General features: G+C 41.8%; 1 protein-coding gene across 1 annotated transcript; it reads left to right on the top strand.

Annotated features, from left to right (window-relative positions):
• The first annotated feature begins 4,046 nt into the window (after positions 1-4,046).
• On the top strand, positions 4,047-5,359 carry LOC121449479 (SWI/SNF-related matrix-associated actin-dependent regulator of chromatin subfamily E member 1-like). Its single transcript, XM_041653942.1, has one exon. It carries the CDS (start codon positions 4,062-4,064, stop codon positions 5,247-5,249), a length of 1,188 nt encoding a protein of 395 aa, XP_041509876.1. The 5' UTR covers positions 4,047-4,061; the 3' UTR covers positions 5,250-5,359.
• The last annotated feature ends 9,570 nt before the right edge of the window (positions 5,360-14,929 follow it).

Raw genomic sequence — 14,929 nt, 5'->3', positions numbered from 1 at the left:
CTGAGACACTGTCTGGCAGTGTCAGTCAGCAAAGACTCGGGAAACAAAGCAAAGTCATCTCCATTTCACAAATGGCTGTGTCTATAAAAACATACCAAGAAGTGTGAATGAGAACATAGATGTGGTATGGGAAATGTTAAGTATTTTTTACTAAATTGCCTAAAAATGCTAAGTTTTGAGGCTAAAATAATAGTTGGTATCAGAACAAACCTCTCGCTATCTTTAAAAAAGCAAAAGCAAAAGCAAAATAGTGAAAGCAAACCCAACCAACTAAACAAATAAAAATCCACCTTAACCCCAAAGTAACCTGACCAAGTGATATCTTCAATTGAAGCTGCAAGAAAACCTCTAGATTTTCCCAAGATTTTATTGCTTTTGAAATTTTTTTCTGCAATATTAAGTATAGTAGAATTTAAGTAAAATATTCCACATTTTTTTCCTACTTCATTGAGTAACTCAAATGAAGAAGAATCATTTACAGACACAGGGTAAGAAAATGGGAATATTACTATATATGGTATTTCTCTGTTCGGTTTGCCCAATACAAAAGTTAAAATAAGTCTACACTGACTGATGAGGTGACAGCAAGCTAAAAGATATTTTTCCACAGCTTGCCTATACTGTGCCGTATCCTTTCATTTCTTATGAATATATTTGGCCCACAGACCTCCCACCAGTTTCAAAGGGATTCCACTATCTAAATATACACCAAGACACGAACATGTGTCCTAGTAAGGAAAACTATGTATTGTCTTATGACATAGTCCTCATGGAGAATCATTCTAAGATATCAGCTATCAATTCTACCTCATTACTTTGAAATGAAGCAACTGTATGATGGTCATTCATGAAGTTGCCAAATCAAGGAATTAAGATCAAGTGTTTTCTTCTTGAATCTGAGTATAAAAGGACGGAAGTTCAAGAGGAGGGCTTGTGTTAATTACAAGATAGGTTTTCAAATAATAAAATATTCTATCTTCTAAATTATAAAAACATAACATTAATTCATTAAATATTTTTAGCCTCAACTATTTGTCTGTAATTGTTGTAGACTAAGAATTTAAAAGTGAACAGCATGTACAGATAAGCTTATTAATATATGGCTTTATGTTTCAGAATGCAAATAATATAGTAGTAACTATAGTGATATCTGTAATATAATATATATATACATATATATATGTATATATTCATGTATAGGTCTTTATCTCTGCATTTTCCTACACTGGTGATGTTTGTGAAGCCCACTTGACTGAGGACAGCAAGAATAAAAGGACATTATAAAACATTAAGTAGGTGGTCTTGGGATCCTTCATCCTTTGGTGATAAGTAAATGTCTGACATAAAGAAGGTAGACATTACAGTCCTGGTGAAAGGAGTTTTGGGGTGTGGTAGAAGCAAGGGCATGTTGTGCTTGGTAGATGGGAAAGAGACAAGCATGGTTGGAGGACAGAAAGGAAAGCAGTGACAGCTGAGGACAGAGACGTTCAAGGGTACAGGTTACTTCAGGCATCATAGGGCATTTTAGGGAGTGGGGCTTTTTTTGCTGAATCAGATGAACGTAACTGGAAGGTTCTGAAGTCACTGGTGATATCGGCTTGGCTATCATTTGGGAAGTATTGCTTTGGTTTCTGATTGAGAACAGAACGGGTGGCAGATTCACTGTGAGAGTGTGCCAGAGAGTAATCCAGGAAAAAGGTGACCACAGCTCTGAGGAGGGAGGTACTGGGCAGTGGAACAAAAATCAGGGTTTGAAATTAGATATTGTAAAATTTGTTGATGAATTGAACAGGAGCATGAGAAAATGAGGATTAAAGGTGACTCCAGTGTTTTGGAAGGATGGAAAAAGGATGGAATGGGACAGGGTTTGGAAAGTACAAGTTAAAAGGAAGTTCCACCTGAGATGTGTTAAGTCCACAAGACACTCAGATGCTGTGTTAATTTAGCATTGAGAGAGAGAGAGAGACTCGGGAGGCAGAGGCAGGAGGATCTCTGTGAGTTCGAGACCAGCCTGGTCTACAGAGCTAGTTCCAGGACAGGCTCCAAAACCACAGAGAAACCCTGTCTCAAAAAAGAGAGAGAGAGAGAGAGAGAGACAGAGACAGAGAGAAAAAGAATTCTTCGCTACAAATATAAATATAGGATCCAGACGCATGCATGTATACAGATGCACACATGTGTACATACAGAGTTTATGATAGGAAGCTGTAAGAAAATGAGAGTATGTGCTTGTAGAGTATGTATACGTAGTTACTTTTTTGCATTGTCATGAATAAAGTACTCAACAGAAACTACTTACAGGAAAAAGGAATTATTGGTTCACTGTTTCAAAGAGTATGGTGCATCATGGTGGGGAAGGCCTTGCAGAGTTCAGAGTGGTGGGACTATGTGTTGGTGACCCTTCACACCCATGGCAGAACTCCAGCGACAGAAAGTAATACAGAAAAGTAGTATGGGGATTTCCATTGGATCTCTCTTGGCCAACAACTCAACTGAATGCAACCGATTCCCAGTTCTGGAGGACTCATTTGGTGACAGGAGACGGACAGCCCAGGCTATTGCTTAGTCAGTGGGTTGCTCCCCACAAACTGACTGTGGGCCCCATTGCTGAGGACAACACCCACACCACTCACTGAACATGGGAACGTTGAGCTGGAGCCTACAAGGAGTCTTTACCCCTATGAGCTAGTGCCTTTGATGTGGGCAGGTACTCTGCAGGCTACAAAAAGAGAAACTTAAACACCTACCCAGCTAAAGAACCTATACCCCTCCAGAAAGGATTTGATGTTGTTTGCTTTATGAGTACAAAGAGGTGCCTACAGTGCCTGCTATGGTTTGAATAGGATAAGAGAGTGTCCCCAGAGAGTCATATGAAGACATTTAATTATCATTGTGAAGCATTCAAATGACTGGAAACTTAATTCCACTCTAGTGTTTAGAGGGTAGTGTTAGAATAGTGATAGAATAGGATCCCCTAGTGACATTCCAAGGAGAAAGAATACAAGAATATTTGCACCCACAGTTTTGTTCTCTTTCATCCCATGGCATCTTGGGCTACCTTGAAACTGCCAGTAAGAAGGCCACCACCTGATGCAGACCTTGAATCAGAATCTTGAACATAACGGAGCTCCTTTTCAATGGAAGCAATCAGCGTCAAAGGCTAGACTCAACATGTAGAGAGCTTACCATGCCCACAGTGCAAGTAGGAGAGCCTGGATTTGACCCCCAAGGAACCAAAGGTTTATTTTGTTTTATTAGGTTTTCAAGTTGGACATGCTGGCACGTACTTCTCATTCCACTTCTGGTAAGATTGAGCTGGACTGAAGCTGGGGTCTCGATGGCTGACCAGCTAGTCTGCTTAGAGCCTGAGGTCCCTGAGAGAACCTGCTGGAAGGCACTTAAGGAGGGGCACCCAAGGGTGTTTCCTGGCTCCTTCCTGCACACTCACAAGCATGTGTTCTCCCACCACAAAACAAGTTACACAGTTTCAGGGTTTTAGTTATAGAACAAAAAGCATGCATATAGTCCTTCAGGTCAAGCTGGAGCAAGTCTGAGAGGTCCTTCTATTGTCAGCCCTCCCTCTAAGACTGAGGGGAGCAGTTGTCATTGCATTTAAATTCAAAATTTTCCTTTGCGTAATCCCATTATCTTCATTCTCCACAGTTGCTTATATTTAGAAAATTTTCCAAGAGGTTGTGGGAACATTTCAGAATCTGCTTTCCGAAGAACCCACATAGCTGCAGTATTTCAATAAAATATTCTGATTATAGTTGTTTTTCATTAGTTATCAAAATGCAGTGAGATTTACATGCATCAACCTTTTAACATTTCCGTATTCATGTTTTATCTTCATATAATTTTGATCATATATATATATATATGCAGGCATCTGTGTGAGTCATAATCATTTGGTTCTTTTTCTAGTCATTATCTTTAGTGATTTCTTTCTCCTTTTAAAAAATTAAAATAGAAAAGGGAAGCGAAGCCGGAGCTGCGGGCGCCTTTTCGGCCCGCGGTGTCTGAGATTCATTCTTAAGGAACTGAGAACTTAATCTTCCAAAATGTCAAAAAGATCATCTTATGCCCCACCTCCCACCCCAGCTCCTGCAACACAAATGCCCAGCACACCAGGGTTTGTGGGATACAATCCATACAGTCATCTCGCCTACAACAACTACAGGCTGGGAGGGAACCCGGGCACCAACAGCCGGGTCACGGCGTCATCTGGTATCACGATTCCAAAGCCTCCAAAGCCACCAGATAAGCCGCTGATGCCCTACATGAGGTACAGCAGAAAGGTCTGGGACCAAGTAAAGGCTTCCAACCCTGACCTAAAGTTGTGGGAAATTGGCAAGATTATTGGTGGCATGTGGCGAGATCTCACTGATGAAGAGAAACAAGAATATTTAAACGAATACGAAGCCGAAAAGATAGAGTACAATGAGTCTATGAAGGCCTATCACAATTCCCCTGCATACCTTGCATATATTAATGCAAAAAGTCGTGCCGAAGCTGCGTTAGAGGAAGAAAGTCGACAGAGACAGTCTCGCATGGAGAAAGGAGAACCTTATATGAGCATTCAGCCTGCTGAGGATCCAGATGATTATGATGACGGCTTTTCAATGAAGCATACAGCTATCGCCCGTTTCCAGAGAAACCACCGCCTCATCAGTGAGATCCTCAGTGAGAGCGTGGTCCCTGATGTGCGGTCGGTTGTCACAACAGCCAGAATGCAGGTCCTCAAGCGACAGGTCCAGTCTTTAATGGTTCATCAGCGAAAACTGGAAGCCGAACTTCTTCAGATAGAGGAGCGACACCAGGAAAAGAAGAGGAAATTCCTGGAAAGCACGGATTCCTTTAACAATGAACTTAAAAGGTTATGCGGTCTGAAGGTGGAAGTAGACATGGAGAAAATCGCAGCCGAAATTGCACAGGCAGAGGAGCAGGCCCGCAAAAGGCAGGAGGAGCGGGAGAAGGAAGCAGTGGAGCAAGCCGAGCGCAGTCAGGGCAGCATTGCCCCTGAGGAAGAGCAAGCAACGAACAAAGCTGAGGAGAAGAAGGATGAAGAGAGCATCCCTATGGAGACAGAGGAGACACACCTGGAAGAAACAACAGAGAGCCAGCAGAATGGTGAAGAAGGCACATCTACTCCTGAGGACAAGGAGAGTGGGCAGGAGGGGTTGACAGCATGGAGGTGGAAGGGACCAGTGATAGCAATACTGGCTCAGAGAGCAACAGTGCGACAGTAGAGGAGCCGCCCACAGACCCCATGCCAGAAGACGAGAAGAAGGAATAAATGTTGCCTTGTTTTATGTGTCCTAAAACTTTTTTAAATGGAAAAAAAAATGTTTTTTGGTTTAAAAAAAAATAAAAAATTAAAATATAGTTATATCATTTTCCCTGTTCCCTCCATTCCCTCAGATGTCTCCCTTCCGCGTGCTCACAGGTCCCTCTCAAACCTATGACATCTTACTTTTTATTTATTATCTATATTTATACCTATATTTGTGGGGCTTGACACCTTCCTATTGTTGGCAGTGGCCAAGGAGGCCAGAGGAGGGCTTTAGCAGGTGCGGAAGTGGAGTTACAGATAGGGGTAAGTCACTGTAATGGACACAGTTCTCTGTAATTGCAAATAGTGCTCTTATCTGTTAAGCCGTCTCTCCAGCACCCAGTTTTACTCCCTTTTGACTCTCATGTGTAAGAAAATGTTTTTCATAGTGTTACACATGAAATATTTTCTTGTACTTTCTAAAATGATTATAATTTCCTCTCTTAAATTTTTTGTTTGGAAATTAAAAGATAATTACATCACTTTCCTCTTCATTTCCTCCCTCCTCTCCTTCACATCTATCCCCCAGCCCCAGTTCTCTTTCCAATTCATGGTCGCTATTTCTTTAATTTTTGTTGCAGAAACATGTACATGTACACATATCTATATGTATTCTTTAATGTATATCTACAACCTGCTCAGAATATGTAACGTTACTTGATTGCAAATGGTTTCAGGGATGATCAATATGGCTACCTAAACATGACCTAAACAATAGACACGCTAGCACAGAAGGGGCATACTCCATGGGCCTTCAACTTAGACAAGGAACTACAGGTAACCAAGGATTCCTGAGAGCAGCAGAAATAGTCTTCTCCAGGGAAGAGATCCAGAACTGGTTATAAACCTCTTCTTCTATTATTTTAATGTGGTGAAATGTCTGATTAATTTTTAACTGTTTAAGATACCCATTTATTCCCCTCCCCTGGGCTCCATATTCTGGCCTACAACTCAGGCTGCTTCAAGGGAGGTGTGCTTCAAGGGACCCAATGTAAGACACCACCCAACCACCCACTAACATTCCTTAAAGCCTGCCTACCAACTCCGGACTGCACCCCTCTCCTGGGCTTGCTCTATATTCTGGTCCACAACTCTGGCAGAAGACTTCTGCTTTACTGGAGACCAGGCCAGTTCTACTGACCAGAGGCAAGACAGTGCCCACTGCCAGCTAACCTTCCCTAAAGCCGGTCTAACAGCCCCCAACTGTACCTCCTCCCCTAAGCTCCATATCCCAGCCCACGACTTTGGCAGAAAATTTCTTCTTTACAGGAGGCCATTCCCTACTAGGATCCCAGAGATCAAGCAGTACCTAGAACCCCAGAGGTCATACAGATACTTGGAACCACAAAATCAAAGTTGGAATTCAAAACCCAAAGGTCTTGCAGGCCCCCAAAGCCCTGAGTAGACATTTTACGCTACGTGAAGACTCACTAGTCACCAGAATCACTGGCCATTTAGGCCAGAGACCAGAGAGGAAAGAGAAAGCAAAACCACCCACCCAAGACAAATTCAGGAATCAACATCTGGGCCTATAATTATCCCAAACCCAGATGCCTAAATGCCAGCATAAGAATAAAATCAACAACAGAAAGGGTAATATGGTACCAGCAGATCCCAGTTATTCTATAACAGTAAGATCTAAACATACCACTAGAGTTGAAACACCAGAAAATGACCTTAATACCCATTTCTTGGGTTTATGATAATAAGCATGTGCCAGCATATCTGGAGATATTTTAAAAATTTGTATTCATATATATCCTAACAAATCAGAAAGTAAAACTGTATTATAGTAAAAGTATAGTTGATTGATTTTGGGGGAATAAATACATATACCAACCACAAATAAAACAGAAAACTTTTCTGTCACTCTTAAAAGGTACCTGTGTGTAACTTATCTAGTTTCTTCTCTGGTCCTGAAATTGTGGCTGATGTTTATTGTACTTTGCTGACCCATGTGGCATGGAATTAGACTTGATAGCATGTCTTTGGTTTCCTTTGCTTTCCAGAATACTCTTCAGGTTCATGCACATCATCATCATGTGTGTAAGGAGCTGGCTTCTTATGGTGAGGTCATTACTGTGTGAGCCAGCTACAATGTTTTCTGGTTTTTTTTTAAATAGGTGAACATGTAAGCAATCTCCCTTTTGAACAATTATGAGTAATGCTGCCTTGATGTAAACTCAGCTTCCTTAGTGACATGTGCTTTAATTAATCTTAGCTAACACAAGCAGAATCTTTGAAAATGGTGACAAGATTAATTCCATATGAAGCTGCCTTCCGAAAGCAATACCACTGTGTGCCTCTCCAGCAGCATATAAAATAGCTGCTTTGCATTTTAGTTACTGTCATGGTTATTTATTTATTATATTCATTAGTGAATTTAAACTTTTTACCACTCTGGTAACAATGGGGTGGTTTCTCGTTCTAGCTAAATTTTTAAGGGCCCTTCGTAGCTAAACCCTTAGCATAGGGTCCAGTCAACACGTCTATCTTCAATGTCTACCGGTCAGCTGATCGCCATGGAGCCCCAGGATGATCCTGGAGGAGCCTCTGTACTCCAGAGGGTGTTGAAAGGAGCTTCCTAACTGGGGATAATTGCGGTCCCCCAAATACTATTACTCCTGTATTCTTTAATTCTCTAATGACTACTTTTATGGCAGATGAGAAAGCTAAGGCAGAATGAACTTGTACAAGTTGCCCATACTCCGAGAATTAATAAGCTCAATTAATTAATAATTAATAAGGTCTAGAGCTCAAGGCCAGGGTTCATGGCTGTAAATACGTGCTCAACTTTAGTCTGAAGTTGAACTGATAAAATGTTTTTAGATCTCCCGTTTCAAACACTGAGCAACATCTCTTCAGACTCTTATTTCTCAAGGCTGGTATGTGGCACACTCCCCTGTTATCCTAGCCCATGCGAGGCTAAGGGAGGATTACCAAATCTGCGGCCAGTCTGGGCTATATAGTAACTTACAAACTAGGCTGGGCTTCTGAGAGAGACCCCATGTCAAAAACAATGGTCACCAAAAACAAGCCACCAAAAAAAAAAAAAAAACAAAAAAACAAAAACAAAAACAAAAAAACAAAAAACAAAAAAAAAAACCATGAACCCTTATTGATTTTGATCAATTCATGAATTTCCTGGATTGTTGGATGCCTTGTGTCACTTCTTGTTTTGCTAGTTAGTACTGAATAAATAAGTTGAAATTTACTCCATTGTGACAGTTCCTGGCGGCACCATGCCAAGCAACTCTGATGATGTATGACTCAGTAAATGGTACCCAAAGTGGTTGGATAGGGTGAGTACAGGATGTTGTGATGGAGCTGAATGTGCTCCGAGTGTTCATGAATGGATACACTGCACCTAAGTAGGTCAACTACACTCTTGTCCCCTTCCCAAAGATGCAGAAATTGTTCTAATATTCATCCTGTAGTAATTAGCATTGAACATCTGTGTTCAACCTTCTGTTCTCAAACCAACGATCTTGTTATGGGTCAGAGAAAATGGCTGTAAGTTACTAGTGGTGGCTGATGTGTGGCACGGAGCCCAGCTCGCTGATTTACTCTTGACTTTTGAGCCCCATCAGAATTTGGGGGACTTAGCAGAATTTCTCTTCTATTTAGTTCCACTAGTAATGAGTTTTCTGCTGTCAGCAAAATGTTCAATAGCCATATTCTATAGCATCCACTGAAATCTCTGCTATTCTTTGATAATTTGTCCATAATAGTGTTCTTTTAAATGAAGCTTATTTAATTATGCAGAGACAGTCTCTTGGGGGCAGAAAGCGAGGGATAGTTTCTAATATATGCACATGTTGGCTTGGATTATTGGCAACAGATGAAGTTGCAGTTTATTAAATTTAAAACCAGAGGACATGTTATGCAAATGCCAGGCTGCGTAGAACAGAGGAATTTGAACATGATTTTGGTTATTTGGAGAGCTCTCCAAGTATAGAGCACAGCCAACCAGAATACAAATGGAGAGCCATAATGTTGAACATTTCTAGGCCTGGTGGTAACGCTTAGCAATGGCGCTTGTGCTTAACATGGGCAGGTTCTGAGTTTAATTTCCAGTACTAAATAAATAAAAAAATAACTCCAAAAATAAACTTTTTAATGCTCTCTTTTCTTTTGCCTTTCCAAGACTTCTGTCCTATTTTTCCCCTAAGTATCCAGCTTTCTGGGAAGAGGGTGGGTCAGTGCGCAGAGCGTATAATATCTTAGGGGAGGAAATAGCAAGAATGGATCAAGACCTTCAGCTTCCTTTACGGCACTGTTGATTGCTGGTCATGGTCACAGTGCCGGGAATCTGTCTTGAGAGAGGGTTCTGGTTTACTATAGAGCTGTCTCTGCCCATCCTCACCTGGGGCAGAGGGTTCTGAACAACTACAATGTAAGGGGAACGGAGCAGCCTGCCATGGCAGATTGCTTGAAAGGCAATCTGAGAGATGTCTGAGAAAAAAGTGGAGAAGAGTTAATGTCAACCTACTGAATACCAATTTTGTGGGCTCTTTTATGTATATAAGAACATATAAGTACTTGTGTGTGCCAACTCTTTCCATATTTTAAAGCTCCATGATACAAAGTAATGCCTCTTTTCCATTTTGCATTTGAGGAAACTGGGACACTAGAGGCAATAACTCATCAGAGAGCATACACCATAGGCACCAGGCCTGAAAATGGTTGCTTGGCTTTAGCTCCAAAGGAGATCGATTAGTGCCAGTAACAAGGAAGGCAAGGGCTTCCAGCCTCTCTGCTTGAGACCCATTCAGAGTGAAGCAACAACAACTGGATATCACCCTTTCCTAACTGCAGACTTAGCTGTAGTTAACCAGTATGGTCAGAATGTTCCTGGAAGTGGGATATGGGCCAGATATGCTGCTCCAGGCACTTGGTCCACAGCTGTCTGCAGAATTCTTTTCAGAGAGCTGGAATCCATGACTTTGTCACAAGAAAGAATTTCAGTTTGGGCCAGTGAGAGGCAGAGTTGGAGTTTATTAGCAAGTTATTTCAATGTAGTCTTAAGCATAGTGGTAATAAGAGGGAGGCCAAGGAAAGCAGGGAGACACATCCAAAGTGTCTTTAGGAAAGGGAAGTATGCACTTTGGGTAGGTTCTGAAGTTATGTCTTCAAAGGGCTGCCAAGGTTTTGAGACCATAGGGTGGTTTCTGGGGTGCAATGGATAGGATCACAGCTCATCATAAGGGTTACACAGGAAGTCAGGATGTTTTCCTGTAAAGTTAACAGTCATGGTTTTGAGATTCCTATGAGTTTGGTACAGGAGTAAGGCAATACATAATTTCATAGACGGTCAGGCCTTAAGCATGGTTCATTGTTATTTTAATGTTCTTATCTGAAAATATATCCATACACAGGAAACCTTCATGGCAAATTTTGGGAATCATACAGGATTTCTTGTCTCTTAGCAAGATTTCTGTCAGACTTTTCAACCAGACTCTAGAGTGGAGGCTCCTGGCCCTTTACAAGTCCTTTCCTTGTCTTTTTATCCTGCCTCAGGAAGAGGTCGATCTTATAGAATCAATTTCCTGAGCAGCCTCCAGAGCTCAAGGTGAGACGCTAAGCCAAGCCTCTCCACCTGATCCAGGCTCTGAAGACTGCAGAGCACCTGGTCAAGGGCGGCAGAAGTGAGTCAAGGGTGCACTGACCTGGACTTGTTGTGGCCGAGATAGACCAGACCAAAACCGGAGTCCTGTGAAGTTAAGCATCCTGTCAGCAGGGCAGAGGTATCCAGGATCCTCAGGTTGCCATGGAGACCTGAGTGGCAGAGCACGTTATATCTTCTATCAGCAACTCAAACCTCAGCCTCCGCCCCACCATAACATGTAAGGTGTCATTTCAGAGAGGTATGTGTGTGGTGGGGGAGCAGGGTTGCCTCAGGCAGCGGTCTATCCTCTCAGAGACAGCATTTCCTCAGGTGAAGTCACAACTACTGGAGGAGATTAAGGAGATTAAGTTTTAATTGAATTTAGTTCATTTGTTTTCCTGTTAGCTAGCATAGCTGCGACTATCAGAGGGCCAGAGAAAAGTACAGAACTGTCATTTTCTTTTCGATCTGAGCTCCAGTGGGAGTTAAAGTTTATAAGCCTGCCACAAAGAATCTCTGAGCAGATTAGAAAATATAACGAGAGGAAACAAATATCATCAGCTGTATAGAAAATGGAGAAAGCACACATAAAATAACCAGGAAAGTTAAGGGAGGCGACGGAAAGAGGGTCGCAGAGCAGTGATTGACGTATTGATGCTATCTCCTGGTATCTACACGGGAAACTCGTTTAAGGCAAAAGAGTTTGCAGGGCACTTGATGTCAGTGCTCCCCTAGCTGTTACATAAATATATGTGGTTGTTGAAAGGAAAAACAAAACCCCAAATACTCTGAGTGGGCTGGGGAAAGAAATGGCAGCCGCAGAGGGAGAATAGCAATTTCTGTGTCTCAGTGGGCTGTTTCAGGGCCACCCACACCTTCATTTGTCAGACTGAATTGTTATTCCTCCCCATCGTACTCCCTGGTCTGGTCTGGAGGGTAGTGGGTGGAGGGAGAACAGAGCAGGGCTACGCCACTGCCCTCCACAGCTCTCGAAGGGCCTCGGTTCATTGCTCCCTTGCCTGGTTACACCCACAGCCTCTCTGTGCAAAGGCCTCCTGTGCCATGGCTTGGGCTGCTGTGAAGGCGTCCTCATTGATTCTGATTTCTGACCCACGTCATGTGTTTATGCCAGAGACGCCATTCCGATGCCTGGCCTTTCATGGTTTCACCTTCCAGTACATCTTCAAGTAGCCTTTGTTACCTTGAGGCTGAACTGGCTGAATGCTCTTCTCTCACAGACAAGGCACTCTGGAAGGCTGTAACTGCTTTTCCATCTCACATCCCAAGGTTGGTTTTGGAAGCTTTGAGGAAACTGTAGGGTTGGTTACTTTGCTCCTGTAACATCTACAGTTCTGATCACTCTCTAGTTGGCATAGATAACCAAATAAGGAGAGGAGAAAATATGAACATAACCACACGCTAAGCTGGATGCAATCAAGTGGGTTCTTAGAAATTGCATGCTGGAAAAGCTGTATCTGAGGTCCCTAGAGAAGAGGCTTAATCAAGATCTGCTTGGATTGATCAGGTGGCTCGGTGGGTAAAGACACTTGCTCCCAAGACTTCCTCAATTATGCTCTCTCTCTCTCTCTCTCTCTCTCTCTCTCTCTCTCTCTTTCTTTCTCTCTCTCTCTCTTTCCCTCCCTCCCTCCTTCCCTCCCTCCCTCCCTCTCTCTCCCTTACCCTCTCCCTCCCTCCCACGCACACACACAAATGCACACATACACAATAAATACAAGTTTAAAAAGCCTGCAGCTCATTGAAAAGCTATACATGGGCTAGTGAAAAGGAAGATGGCTTTTCTAGTCTTCATGTGTGCTGATTAAAAAAAATACTATTGGGTTGAATGTAGACAGCTGAAAACATGCACTTGTCCCTTTGTAGTGTTCTTAAAAGGTAATTTAGGTTTTATATAAAATGTCTGTCAGCATTAGGTGCACAGCTCAATAAGCTTAACAAATAAGCCACCCACATATCCACCATATCATCATACAGAATGCTTCCTTGCCATGACCTGCATTCCTGCCCTCCAGAAGCTAATTCATCTGATCTCAAGCACCAATCTGTACCCATTACTCTAATTCTGCCTTTCCTAGCATTTATGGAGCTAGATTCATGCACTATACAGTCTTGTATGCTGAGTTTCTTTCACTTACCGTGTTATGACTGACACCAAAGAACATAGTTTTGTTACTTGACAGCAGCTGCATCAGTGGTTATATAAAAAAAAAATAGAGACTTTCTTTAGATTCATTAGACTCAAAGTGATGAATTATTTTCCATATTTGATGCTTACTTTTGGTGAAGCTGTGGTCAAGTTAAACAACTTTTTTGGAGGGTTGCCTTTTAAGTCACTAAAATAGAGACAAAAAATTAAAACGTTATGGATGTTTTACTAATTACTTTAAAATGGTAATATTATAGTCATTGCATCTGCTTGTTATATTTCAATAGTTCTTGCCAGGAAAATCATATATATCAATTTATATGTAGTTTCTGGTCTAATTATCAATGCTACCTTCTTATAACCCTATTCTGCCACAGTTTGAAAGGTAAATTACATTGAAACCCCAGTTCCCTGTTTCTCCTTGACAATAGAATATCCAAATTTTGATTGTGCAGCATAAGAACACATCATAGCTTCCTTTCAGCAGGTGGTCATTTAACTAATGGCTAATGAGATGTGTGTTGGTTGGTTTTCATCAACCTGACGCCAACCTAGATATAGTAAGGAAGATGGAATCTTAATTGAGAAAATGCCTCCATAGGATTGTCCTGTAGATAAGTCTGTGGTGAGGGTATCATCTTGATTAATTATTGATGTGGGAGGGCCCATCCCATGGTAGGACAGGACAACACCTGCCTGGGCAGGTAGTCCTGAATTCCATAAGGAAGCAGGCTGAGAAAGCTATGAGGAGCAAGCCAGTAAGAGTGTTTCTCCATGGCTTCTGCTTCAGCTTGTGCCCTGACTTCTCAGTGCTAGAGAATTACCTGAGAGTTACAAGCAAAATAAACCCCTTTTTCTCAACTTGCCATGGCATTTTAACACAAAAGTTGAAACATTAACTACGACAAGATGTAATACTGAAGAGGTGAGCTTTGAGAAATGTCCTGATGGCTGGAAATGTGCCCTTCTCTTTGTTTTCTTCCTTTTTCTGATTGGTGTGGGGACATGGTCAGAGCTATAGGGACCATTTGGGGCTGTAAGCGGAGTTTGAGGATGGGATCCATTTTGAGCAGCCAACAGGTAGAAGTCTTGAAATTTAACTGATAGAGAAATAAGCTTCTATTTATCTTTGAAGTCAGTGCTGTTTTGGCTTTTGTTGGTCAAACATCCACAGTGGATGCATCAGTCCTTTCTCTGAGGCGACACTGAAGCTTTGACGTCCCAGACTGCTCAGCACAAAGTCTTCCCCGGCTAAGTATCACCAGAAGAGACTCTTTTTCTTTTGTTGTCAGTGAAATATAGTGAAGTATAAATATTTTTTATTATATTTCTGTTCTTCAAGTACGGGACATGTTTACGATCTGCCTGCAAGAGAGAGGATTGGATTTTATGAGCAGCTGAGGGTGTCTAGACTAATGAGTTTGTAATTTGAAGACTTGGGAAACTTGGTCATAAAATAAAATGAGACAGCGATTCTTCTCGGTATAACGGCCATTTAATCTCCCAGCTCTCTAGTCACAGCTGTAAATGGGAGGTTCTTTGTATATTCTAAAAGATGGAGGAAAGGATCCAAAATGAAGCCTCATTTTTGACCCTAAAAAAAGGAACTTTGTACAGGTTTTGTTCGACTGTTTCTTCATCAGGGTAGGAGAGTTGGCTGTTCTTCTTTTTTGTATTTATTTATTTATTACAGGGCAGGAGTTTCTTCCTTTCCTGTATTTTAATTTCCTCTTCTAACCTTTTCACATTCTTCTGGGTCCATTGAATGGCACAGGGGTGAAGACGGTTACAGAAAGGGTATTAGGTCAGCTATATCACATGCTTT

This window comes from Microtus oregoni, unplaced genomic scaffold (genome assembly GCF_018167655.1).
Source record: "Microtus oregoni isolate MIOR12 unplaced genomic scaffold, Mior012 000000F_ref0000247, whole genome shotgun sequence".
NCBI classification, from domain to species: Eukaryota; Metazoa; Chordata; class Mammalia; order Rodentia; family Cricetidae; genus Microtus; species Microtus oregoni.
Note: the sequence above shows the minus strand (reverse complement) of the source record. Positions and strands in the feature narration are given on the sequence as shown.